Here is a 12,812-nt window from a genome sequence, read left to right as displayed (position 1 = left end):
GGTATCTGGCATGCTATATCTGGTGTGAGAGAGCAGAGTGGTAGTTTTCTCTGGGGCTCCCTCTCCAGATTTCTAATTCCCCGAAGAGTCAGATATCTTATTCCCTTAGTAAATCTCATCTTTAAGTGACCTTCGGAAGTGACTCCCCCCGGCCCCTTGTTCTCACAATATGAAGCTCAGAGCTCCAGCTAGCAGGGGGAAGAACCAGCTCCCTTTTGATAAATAAAGCCATGGTAACAGCACTTGAAGTTGATTCATTATGCAAGTCCTTGGGAAAACAGGCTGGTTCATAAGGAACTGGCCCTCAGCTCATTAAGAAATAAGATGTGTGCCTATTAGCCAATGTAAGTGCACACAGATTTTTTAATAGCATGTTCTGAGTTGAGAAACCTTTTTTCCCCCTGTCAGAGATCCATCCTTCGAAGAAACCTAATGTAATTCGATCTACACCAAGCATGCAAACCCCAGCTACCAAGCGGATGCTAACCACCCCGAATCACACGTCTCTGAGCATTTTGGGGAAAAGAAACTACAGTCATCACAATGGCCTGGATGGTATGTAAGCCCAGGAATTCTGGGGGCTGATCCCATAGGCCAGGGCCTCTCTGCCCTTGGCTGCTCCAGAGTGTCACCTGCCATGTCCAGGAGTATAACAAAGAGGTTCTCTACCCCCTGACTGAACTCACTGTGTGGAAAGGGGGATTCGAGGGAAGACTGCCATGTGCCACAGTGAAGACATTTTGCCAAGTGATTATCTCTGCATCTCCTCAGAAGGGACCTTTGTGCTGACATATCCCGTTAGGAGGCTTGTTTGGAAATGAAGTCTGTATTTAGCAGGTTGCCTCTGCTGGGTAATAATGCTCTTGCTGTGACGCGCACTCACTGCTCATTTATGTTTTCCTGAGCAAAGGCCTTACTTTGCCTTATGGCTGAGACAGCAGTGCTCTCTGGGGGTTCTTCAATGTTCTGTGGAGCATTTTGAATTTGGCAGTTGTCCCTTACCGCTTTTACCTTATAAATTTTCTTAATTGCTCAAGAGTACTACAAGTCATGAAAAGAATTGCCTGGGTGATGTCCTAAATACAGAAACGATAATTTGTTTGAAATGGAAAAACTGAGAAATATCACCTCTTATCCAAAGTACTTCTCTTGGGCTTGGCCATGTAATGACTCTTCAGGTTGAATTGAATCATCCTCCCACTCGGACTATAAACACAAGCATAATAAATCATCCAGGCAGTATATATTGTTCATTTCAATCGTCCTGGAGTTTGAAGCTGTCTTGATTGTTTAAATGCTGACATTTATTTATGAATAAAACTCTCTCCAGGCTTTTCATGTCTTATGGGACTCTAAGTTCCTTCAGTGACAGTAAATTATTTATAATGAGGCCCTAGAGCAAGGATGTGGAATAAACCTTCTAGTAATAATTTCCCATGGTTGTTTTCCTTCAGTGTGAATTTGATGGTCATAGTGATGTCAAAATTAATAAAAAATTGAGGGTGAAGAGTTTAGTTTGCATTTTTAGTACATCAGTGTTTTGTAGACATGGCTTTCAAGAATTTAGCTACACAATAGTCTTGCAGAAATGCTTCCTTGCTAATGAGAATATCGGCCATCCTTGCTGCAATATGCCTGATGTTTAGTCAGCAGAAGTGCAAGGAAGGATTGTGTCAAAATGTGGAGTTTGGATTTCTTGCCTATAACTTAGGGCCTTTAAATTTAGGCTTAAATGGAATCGGGAATCTCTTTTTCTTTGTATCACCTCCCTAGACTGTTTACGTGTATAGTCCTAATGCAAAAGTAGAAAGTAAGTTCCTATTCATTTGATATTTATATATTCTTTATGGTAAAAAGACTCTCATTGTCACTGATATTGGACTATCAACTTTATAGTATCTTTCTCTAGGCACACCCGATGGTCACGGTCATTCTGGGCCCCAGTCCTGCTCCCGCATTGCAGCTCCTGGTATTCTTTCCTTGCATTGCAGGTCCCTGTCTCTCTGGAATTCCTAAAACATGCCACTATGTAGAGTTCCCTCCCAAGGGCTGTCTGTCCTATTTCCCTCTAAACAAATGCTGCGTCAAGGTCATTACTTCTCTGCTCTGAACAGGAGGAATGGACAGAGCACACAGAGTCGCTGGTGTTATGTTGACTGAAACCTTCGGCCTTGTTTCATTTTCTGAAGAGATTTAGCTGTTACTCTTTTTTCTTCAAGACCCATTTGTCTCTGCTCTCCTGTCATGGTAGGGAGAGGAAGGCTGATGACATGTCCTTTCCCTGCATTATCTCATCTGATTCAGGTGATCAAAAGTTCCAGGTCAGGAGATTTAACTATTTTGTGTAACAGTGTATCTCTACTGCCTGGTACAGTGCCAGGGGCTTGGTAGGTTCTCAGTAAATGTTAGCTGAATAAATGAAAGGGATTGAGAAAGAGACCTAGACAGGTCTCTTTCCTTGTTCCAAAGTTACTAGGTACTGTATAAGTGGTTTCCATTCGGGTGTGACTGATTTCAGAGTCTGCTCTTTTAACTACTGTTATAAATGAAGTTGTGGCTCTCAAATACACTTTATTAGTTGGCAAAGTAGATACTACATAAGTTATTTTAATAGCTCATTTAATATAAGAAAACAATATGACAGATGTTGGAGGACAGAATAGGTAAAGGGGTGGGTGGGGGACAGGAAACAGCCACCATCACTAGAGCTGGGAGAGCAAAGGGAAGAAGTTGGGATAATCACAGCTAGAAGCCCAAGGAGCTAGACCTCAGACCCTTGAGGAAAAGGCGCTGCTCTTTTGGTGCTGGCATTTCTAGGGCAGTGTGATGAAGCTGGTTCTGGTAGTGAGAAGTAAATAGGAACTGAAAAAACCTGCTGCTGCTTCTTGGGGCGCCGCTGACAGGAACTGGAAGGAGCAAGTCTCTTGCCATCTTCCAGTCTTGCAGACGCCCTCTAGCACCCCCTGCTGGTGTAACAGGGAGCGAGATGGCAAAGGAGAAATGCGTTTGTAGAGTCCCAGCCCCACCCAGTGTCACAAAATTGATTTTAGGTGGATAGATGTGGAGCTGAGAGACAAGAGTATAACAGAAAATATTGTAGAAAGTGGCCCCATTTTTGTATTCCCAGTGGACCTTTCCTTGGGATAATGGTCTGTTTCTTATTTCCTCGGGATATGAAATCTTGAAGTAAATGGAGTTTCCAAGGTGAACCTAAAGTACAAGAAAAAATGTTAGGCTAATAGTGAGTTTTCAGGGGAGAATTAATGCCATTATACACTGGAATTGATAGATACAAATTCATGGAAAAGCCTTGCCATTTGTGATCCAATAATAAAGTTAATTAGCATTGCTACATAATTATCAGCATGTCAGACAGATGAGCACACCAAACAGGATGTTGATGGACAGAACTAATTTAACTGGAAACAAAACCTGATTGTCCTGAAATATCCAGGCCTCTCAGCTTTAAGGCTTCTTGTCCCCTGCTCAGCGCCACCCCCCGCCCCAACCCTGCTTCCGCCTCCACCTTCAGTTAGAAGTTCTTCATGATGGGAAAAGAGTCTCTGAATTTCTCCTGGAAGGAAGGATTTTATGTGACATTTAAAAAAGAAAAAAACAAAAAAATGAACAGTGTTTTATTACCTTCTGAAAGTCACTGTCTTTCACCTGGCCCTGGCCCTGGCCCTGGCCCTGGCCCTTTAAAGGCCCTGGTGTGACTGGTGGTTGGGAATCAATACTCTGTTTCTCTTAGTCCTGTGGCACCAGGCCATACGCAGGCCTCTGTGACTGTCCTAATGGAGCTTAAATTCCAAGGGTGAAAACAATCTGCTTATTACACAAAAAGCCTTACTTTTTGGAGTCTGCATCCATCCCTCTGCACTTCAGTCTTGCCCGTCAGGCAGTTGGTCCGGTGGTGCATGTGCCCTTGTGGTGCTTTCCAAAGCCTGGCTCCTTTTCTGACTTACAGGTACTGGGATAACATTCTTATTGCCAGCAAACCTCATAGCTACCACATTTGGCTGACTTGGTTAACCCCAAGTGGCTGTGAAGAGAGAAGGCCTGGAGATCAGTGGGGATAGAAGAGGCATTACTTTCTTTGTCTGTGAGCCCCAAAGGGAGGGCAGCAGGGAGGTGGAATTTGTCGGTGCCATGGAAAAAAGCACATCTGACTGTTTGGAGTCAGATGGGATTAATTGCTGACTTTTCTAGTTTTGGGTGAATCACTTGGTTTCTTTAACCTCCACCCCAGCCCCAGCGCCACCCCCCCCCCCCGCCCGAAAATTATAGATTTCATTTGCCGTAACAGAGTTGTTACAGTGATTAAAATCTTTCACCTACTTTATAACACTTGGTTTTCCACTTTATGAGGTAGGTGTTATAACCTACATTTTAATAATGAAAAAATCGAAGCTCAAAGAAGTGAAGGGATATGCCCAAAGTTACACTTGCTAGCAAGTAGCAGAAATGAAATTTAAACTCCGAATACAGGGTTGTTTCTACTGGGTGAATAAGGACCCCAGATCTGTGTGCTGAGTGCCGCATGTACCCAAGAGATGTTTCTGTTTTCTGTGTATTAGACATAGCTTTGTGTTTGTAAACATAGAGAGGAATGTAGAGGGTATTTTTCTTTGCTCAGACCATGAAGTATAAGCCATTTTGTCTAATGAAAGCCATCATCTCCATCTCCTGCCTCTGGGAAGCCCCTTGACCCATATCATATCCCCTCCGTTTTCTGGAACTTAGTACATGAGCTATGTTAGTGTCCGAGAAAGGGGAGAAGAGAGAGAGAAAAACCACAATCACCTAAAGGTGAGATATGTTTAACTAATATGATGTTTCCAGCTTTGACTCTTACCCATTGTAGGTGTTCTTTAAGTGTTAAAATTCCATCCCCTCCTTTAAAGAATAGCTATTATTAAAGTTTTATTTTGAAAATTATTGATATCAACCAAAGTTTTTGTAGCCCTGCATGAATTGTATGTAAATAAAATGTCAATATTTTCCTCATAACTACGTTTATTTCTTACCCAAAGGTATGGTTCTCAAAAAAAAAAAAAAAAAAAAGACTCATGGATTTGCTTGAAGGTAAATGAGTATGTTCCAGTATATATTTGCACATTAGAAGGGCCGAGTATCTATAAAGAGAAATTGCCCTTGTTTCAGTTATTTATAAGAGTGTTAAAGACAAAATTAGATTTGTAAAGAGGCCTCATTTAGCTTCCTGTAGGCCTGTGATTAGAGACCTTACAGCAAAGGGGACGGAACATCATCATCCTGGGACAGCAAAATCTTTTTCAAAGTGAAAGCTGAATCAGAAAAGACTCCAGGGAGGGGAGGAGCAGATGGGCTGTACAGGCCTCTCTCATCCTCTCCTGACCCCCTAAGAAGATGTCCTGGGATCCTCCCCCACCTCCCACCAAGTGTCAAATGCTTGAGTTTAGGTCAAGCAGCAGATCTTGCATTGCACTGCACAGGGACGAGGGGACTTCCTGCTATGTCTCCATCTTTATCCAGTGGGGACCCTTGAGAACAGCTGCTGCTATATGTTGATACATCCACTGGAGGTGCTCTTAACCTTTCTCTGAGATGACATGGCTTTTGTCCCAGGGGTACTCCTGAAGGTAGGACTCATTGTGTCGGGAAAACCAAAGCAGCAGGCTCAGAAGAGAGGTGAGTTTTCAGTGGGATGGAGTCATCTGAGCCGAGGAAATTGATGAATTGTACAATAAACTTCTGTTTAATCTGCTCTCCTCTGGCTTATTTCCCCTGGGTTATGTGAGTATACTGCAAATCTAGGTATTTTTCTTATTTGTTTTCTGCATGGAGTAATATCATTTCTCAGTGTCTTGATTCCAGGCAGAGGCTATCTAAAGTGGATCCCTCTAAGTATAATATTATGATCTGGAGTGTGAAGACTCTTCTTTTGATGACTTTTTTTTTTTCTGAATCAGTGATTCAACAGCTCCAACTGTTTGCATCCAACCCCGGGAAATGGGTGGTGGTGAGGGCCATTATACCAGTGGGAGAGCTCTGGGAATGCATCTGCTGTCTTCACAAATCCCAGTAAAAATAGACTGCCAAGAGCAGCTGATGGCAGTTCTAGGCATGCTTAGGCCCAGGCTGCCTTCTGTCAAAATTTTTATGTTATTTCAAAAGCCTATGGTTTTTGGTTTTGGTTTGTTTGTTTTTTTTTTTAATCTCCCAGAACATTTTTTTTGGAAGAACATTGAGTGTCCTGAGACTCACCTCTTGTCTCCTTGTCTCAAAGTGTAATGTTATAACCTGGTTAAGTATATCAAGTGCCTTCCAGGATTTTTTCTTTTTTCTTTTTTTCTTTTTTTCAGTTTTTAGAATGGATCGTGATGGCCCCAGAGATTGTTGAATGTGAAGCAGACCAAATGTGTCTGCAGAGCTTAAGGACTGTTGAAGCATTGGCTGAGGGTGGTGGAGATTCTCTCACACTGAAGCCATAGGAGTGGGGGCTGAAGAGGAATTAGGCCCAAAGTACATTAGGCATGAATAATCAACACCTTGGCGTTTTGGCATATTCTGGAAGGATGCCAAATTAGCCACCCCTGAGACCATGGCTAGGTGTACTAATAAATCTCACAGGTTCTCCCAGAGGGTACTTATATCCTGTCCCTGAGGAAAATACTAGGGCGCAAGCCTGTAAGAGGCATAATTTGAGACCCTCTTAGCAGTATGACGGTCTTAGAAGAGTGACTGAGGTCCAGGGTCCTCACTGTGAGAGCCTATTCCGGCCTCCTCAGTAAGTGTCTCTGTTTACTCGCAAGAGTCATTACAGGAAACCTTATTTACCAACCTATCCTCATGTACCTCTGTTCACAGTGACACAGAGAAGGTGAACCTCTGAGAAAGGAAGGGAACCTCTGACTTGAGAACTGGGCCCCAAGTTTTTTGGGGTGGAGGGTAGATGCTTGAGAAGGGAAAGGCAAGAAGACTGCAGAGGGAGGGAATTGGGTCTCTGAGGAACAACTCTTCCTCAGCAGAGATTTGACTCTTTCTTCCCAAGAGCAGGCACAGATACCTGAGAAAGCCCTGGGGACATCACTATTAGATCTGGATGCCCCAGGGAAGTCAAGACCCACTCCAGAAACCAACTGATTTAGGCTCCCCCTCCCCACATTCTCTGTGGATCCCAGTGAGGAAATGAGGTGATGTCTTCTGAATCTGCAGAGCCCCCTGGGCCATCGAAATGGAAGGATTTGTCACAGCCTAGTTGATCTGGGGACTCCCATTGGGTTCATTTTAAGCTTCCTAACCCTGCTCATTATTTTCATTCAGTGTTTCCTGTTTTCCCTTCCAGATGACTGAGTACTCTTTAAGCTCAGAAAACGAGGGAGTTATATTCTATTCATTCTTTTCCCTCAACCAAATATTTATCAGCGAGTTTTTACATATACCTGAATTATTAGACATATAAAACTGATGGAGTTCCCGCTGTGGCTCAGTGGTTAGGTATCGGATTTGATCCCTGGCCTTGCTCAGTGGGTTAGGGATCTGGCATTGCCGGGAGCTGTGGTGTGGGTCGCAGACACGGCTTGGATCCCGCCTTGCTGTGGCTGTGGTGTAGGCCAGAGGCTACAGCTCTGATTCGACTCCTAGCCTGGGAACCTCCATATGCTGCGGAAAGCGGCCCCAGAAAAGGCAAAAAAAAAAAAAACCCAAAAAACAAAACAAAACCCAAAAACTGAGGAGCAAGCTTGAAGGCAAAATTGCTAGATGGAGCTTCCTAAGAAAGATATCTGGGCAGACTCTTTCCAGGGTGGTCTGATGGAGCTTCACCTGGAGCTGCAGTTAGTGAGCTAGGCCAAGAGTGAGTCCTGGGGAAATAGGGCTGATTACATGTAAGGATTTGGGACCAGACAATCCACAGAAAAAGGGATCCAGGTGTTGAATAATGGACCTCCTGCACAGTTCCTCTATAATTTCCTTCTTATTTCTCTCCAGTTTTCTTTCCCTATATCTCTTTACTTTCTGGCAGACTTTTCTCAACTTTATGTTCCAACTAGATTTGTCTAATTTCTCCCTTTTGGTCTTACAACTTTTACTCCATGTAATTTTGAAATTCTGTCATTGGGTATATACGTAGTTTGAATTTTTAGGTCTTTTTGACCTTCTTATCACTATGAAACGATCCTTTTCATTTCTGTCAGTATTCAGCTATTTTGTCTGATGTTAATATGACCACACCACTTTTCCTTTCCTCTTGTTTTTAGGTTTTGTTTGTTTTGTATTTTTGTCTTTTTTTTTTTTTTTTCTGGGGCCGCTCCCATGGCATATGGAGATTCCCAGGCTAGGGGTCTAATTGGAGGTATAGCTGCCGGCCTACACCAGAGCCACAGCAACGCCAGATCCAAGCTGGGCCTGTGACCTACACCACAACTCATGGCAACACCAGATCCTTAACCCACTGAGCAAGGCCAGGGATTGAACCTGCAACCTCATGGTTCCTAGTTGGATTCGTTAATCACTGAGCTGTGATGGGAACTGTTTTTAGTTTTTTAAATGAATTTTTCCTAATTTTATAAAACTCAAAACAGAATGACTCTTATAGCATCTCCAAAGCCAGCATGTGGTGTTCCAGTACAGATTTCGAAAATCTTGTGAAGCTTTTTTCCATTATCGTTTGTTTTAAAAACAGCTTTATTGAGGCATAATTGACATTCTGGAAACTATACATATTTAAAATATGCAATTCGATAAGTTTAACATAGGTGTACACCAGGAAACCATACCATAACCAAAATAATGCACTTATCTTTCACCCTCAAAAATTTTCTTGCACCCCTCTATAATCCACCATCTTGTCACCCCTACCTCATCCCAAGTGACCACTGACCTGCTTTAGAGCACCATAAATTGTTACATTTTGGAGTTCCCATTGTGGCTCAGTGGAAACGAATCTGACTAGTATCCACGAGGATGCCAGTTCAATCCCTGCCCTCACTCAGTGGGTTAAGGATCCAGCATTGCCATGAGCGCTGGTGTAGGTGGCAGACAATGGCCTGGATCTAGCATTGCCGTGGCTGTGGCGTAGGCCGGCAGCTACAGCTCCGATTAGACCCCTAGCCTGGGAACCTCTATATGCTGTGGGTGCAGCCCTAAAAAAGACAAAACAAAACAAAAAAGGTTACATTTTCTAGAATTTTATATAAATGGAGTCATGCAGTATGTACTCTTTGTCAATTTGATAATCTTTAGATTTCTACAAGTCCACTGATTCTTTCTTCTGCAGTATTGAATCTGCTATTAATCCCATCCAATAAAATTTTCATTTCAGATATTGTATTTTTCAGTTTTAAAATCCTCATTTGGTTCTTTTATATTTCTCCTAAAATATACCATATAGTCCCCATTATGCACACCTTTTTCTCTATATTCTTTAATGTACTTAACAGTAAATATTTAAGCCCATATCTGCTAATTCTACCATCTGAATCATTTGCTAATCATCTTCTACTGACTATTTTTTCTGTTGATTGTAGATTGTATATTCCTATTTTCCAGGTCTCATAATTTTTAATGAATCCTGATCAGTGTGGATGATAAATTGTAGAGACACTCTGGATTCTGTTATTTTTCTCTGTACAGTGTTGAGTTTTGCTCTTGCAAGCAGTTAAATTGGTAGATCACGTGAGTTCTGTGGATATACTTTAAATATTTGTTAGGGCTGGTCTTTTTCAATTTTGCTCCTAGTTCCATGAGCTTTCAATGGAAAGGCTAAGTTGTTTGTCCATCCTTCTAACTTTGCAGAACTTGAATTCCAAACTCTTATCTTCCCAGCACTGGACAGCTGCTGAGGTTGCCACTTAGCCTTTTTTAATCTTTTAGTTGATGAGCTCCTTGGTTGGAGCTCATCATGGTTCCAAAATCAGCCAGTGATTTGAGGGGAGTATGTATGTAGATTTGGGAGCTCCCCCTTCCCAGGATCTCCTCCTCAATTTCCAGCTGCATGGGCAACCCTGAACTCTGATCGCTCTCTAATTCCTTAGCCCAGACTGCAGCTTTCTGCTTGAACTGTATTTCTCTTGTACTGCATGGAAGGGCACTCAGGGGTACCAATTAAGAGAGGATCTCATCTAGTCTCACCTTTTTTTAGAGTCATATCTCTTCCAGTTTTTGCCTAATTTTGGTTGGTCTCCAGTACCATCAAAAACTTGCTTTTTATATTTTATACAGAGTTGAATACTGTTTTTGGCTGGGGTGGGGGGGTTAGTCCGTGATAAATTATCCCACCATTATAGGAAGCAGAACTCTTTAATCCTTCTATGGGCTTTCTGCCAACTCCCTTGGTTATCTCAGTTTATTTTTTAATAGCATACTGTTTGTGTTTCATGGATACTGTATCTTTCTTTACTTCTCTGAGGATATTAATGAGTACTTTTTGTTTCTTGAGGTTTCTTCTCCATGAATAATCTCTTTCTTCCAGTTTGCATTCTTATTTATTTGTTTTGGTCTCCAACATTTGTGTTAGAGGTTTTCTTTTCCTGATGACCTTCGGTTGTGTAATAATATTTAAGAGTAGGAGACTAAAATCAGATGAAAGCTCTGTGCTGGAGCCTGTGGAGCACTTCACAGTGTGGTGATCAAGCTGGGATGTTTGTTGGGGGCACCAAATGCCAATATCTTTAAGTCTTTTCCCTTGGATGGTCGGATATCCCAGAAAAAATTCTTCCCACCTAAGTCCATTAGGCTGCTGTAACAAAATACTACAGATGGGTGGCTTATAAGCAACAGAAATTTGTCACAGTTCTAGAGGCAGGGAGTCTGAGATTGGGGTGGCTGGCATGATTGGGTCCCAATGAAGGCCATGTTTGCTGGAGAAGTTTGCAGACTGCTGTCTTCCTGCTGTGTCACCACATGGTGGAAGGGGTTAGGGAGCATGTGGGGTCTCTTTTATAAAAGCATTAATCCCATTCATGAGGGTTATAGCATATTGGGCATTAGGATTTCAGCATATGAATTTTGTGGGGACATAGACATTTAGACCACAGTGTAATTGCTTTTCCGGAGGATAAAGTTTTGGCTACCTGCTTTCTGGGAGCTCCAGGGGAAGAAGGCTGGAGGTGTCACCATTCAATAGGCATATGTCCACTCGATCTCTCAGTCTGGGGACTGGTAGCCCTGTTTTCAACTGTGCTTGGTGACCGTGTACCCTAGGCCTGAGACCCTCTGTTTAGTCCTCTTCAGAGAACAAACATCCAGACTTGTGGGAGGTGGGCAGTTGCCTAGGGGTATGGAGTCAGGAGGGCTTCTAGGAGAGCAGTAGCTTCTCGAACAGCTTTCAACTAATCTTTGCTTCAGTCTCCTTCCTCCACTTCCAGAAGTGTCTAGTGTCAATTCCTGAGCCATCTGAAGATCCTTTGTACAAATTGGATTCTCAGCTTTCACACTGCCAGCTTCAGGTTTGGCTTTCTTGAGCATATGGTCTATTATCACTCGTTTATCTGCTTTCCCGGCTCCCAAATCCTAACAGTGGTTTCTCCTCTGGGTTTCAGAAGGGAGGGAAATTAACTCAGACACCAGTAGCTGGAAACCATAAAAAAATTAGACTTCAGGGTCTCCAAGTCCAAGTACTTCTGAGTAGTCAAACCAAAAAACCAAAACAAAACAAACAAAAAAACAACCTCAAATCCCCAAAAAACCAAAACAAGTGCTTGTGAATCAGGGTTAGTATAGACAAAAGTAGCGAATGTAGACTGATGCATTTGAGAATTTATTTATAACCATAACGGAAAATGACTGGTACATTATCCAGGAAGGAGACCTGAGAATGGGAGTAGGCCTTTTCCTGGGGTCCTCTGCCATGCTGGGGGCCTCTGTGTCTGGGACCCTGCATGTGGCTTTGGTCCTCTGCTTCAAGGAGATACAGCAGAGCTGAGAAAGCTTTGAGCCAGGAAACAGGAAGGTGGTGCAAGGGCAGGGGGTGAGCACTGGGCTTCTTCAGGCTGGAATGCGGAAAGGAAATTCAAATGCAACTTAAAGCCATGGCCAGTGTGGGGAAGGCAGGTATGAACCTGGATGCCAGATTCCATGCTTCTGGGAGGAGAGGATTGCTTTTGAATCTGGAGCAGGTAAGTTTAGTGCAAATAGAAGGAAGCAAAACTTACTATGGCAGGTCTGAAACTTGGGAAACTATTTAGGATTCTGGCAGGTGGCGTGATTCCATGATGGGTTAGACAAATGAATGGCAGAGTGGTCCCTCCTAACCCCCAAAAGAGAGGCTTCTGAGAGATATTGGAGGTGCTGACACGCACACATAAGCCTCAACCTAGACACCGAAGAGGACGGTATGCTCTTACTGGGATGGATGGAGAAGGGGGCAGCTTGGCATAGTAGGAACTTTACCTGGATTAAGATCTGGGTTCAGATCCTGATTCCTCAGCTTACCCACCCTGAGCCGTTGAGCAAGTTCCTAACCTTTCTGACTCTCACAAGGTTCCGGTGAAAGTTAACTAAGACAGTCACATGACCTGCCAATAAAGCAAGTTACTAACCCAGCCCTCAAACGAATTGTCTGGGTTTTAATTTAACACGTATCTGCTGAGCCCTGTCAAACACCAGACTGTATGCATATATCTCCCCGATTCTAGAAAGGCTCATGAAGTGAAGGCGCAGCTCTGCTCTATCCCGCAGACCTTCCTCAGGATGGCGGGCAGCTGTCAAGGTGAGCGTGCCTGATCCTCTCCTGGGGGCAGAGCGGCGTGTGTGATGGGGGGAGTATCTGAGCACAGCCTCGGCCGGCCGAGCCCCTGATCCCAGCTTGGCAGGCAGCCCCCGCGTCCCTC

The 12,812-nt window shown here is 43.3% G+C and overlaps 1 protein-coding gene across 7 annotated transcripts in view; it reads left to right on the top strand.

The window, feature by feature from the left end:
* The window catches only part of MTA3 (metastasis associated 1 family member 3), a 229,128-nt gene that overhangs the window by 212,069 nt on the left and 4,247 nt on the right, over positions 1–12,812 (top strand). For 6 of the 7 annotated variants that reach the window (XM_047782189.1, XM_047782188.1, XM_047782186.1 and 3 more), the window contains exon 16: positions 409–555. In XM_047782189.1, coding sequence (XP_047638145.1) covers positions 409–555 — 147 coding nt within the window. Of the gene's footprint in view, positions 1–408; positions 556–12,617; positions 12,692–12,812 lie in introns of all 7 variants that reach the window. The other variant, XM_047782187.1, reaches the window with a different exon arrangement.

Source organism: Phacochoerus africanus, chromosome 5, assembly GCF_016906955.1.
Source record: "Phacochoerus africanus isolate WHEZ1 chromosome 5, ROS_Pafr_v1, whole genome shotgun sequence".
Classification (NCBI taxonomy): Eukaryota; Metazoa; Chordata; class Mammalia; order Artiodactyla; family Suidae; genus Phacochoerus; species Phacochoerus africanus.
This window is presented reverse-complemented; position numbering and strand designations above follow the sequence as displayed.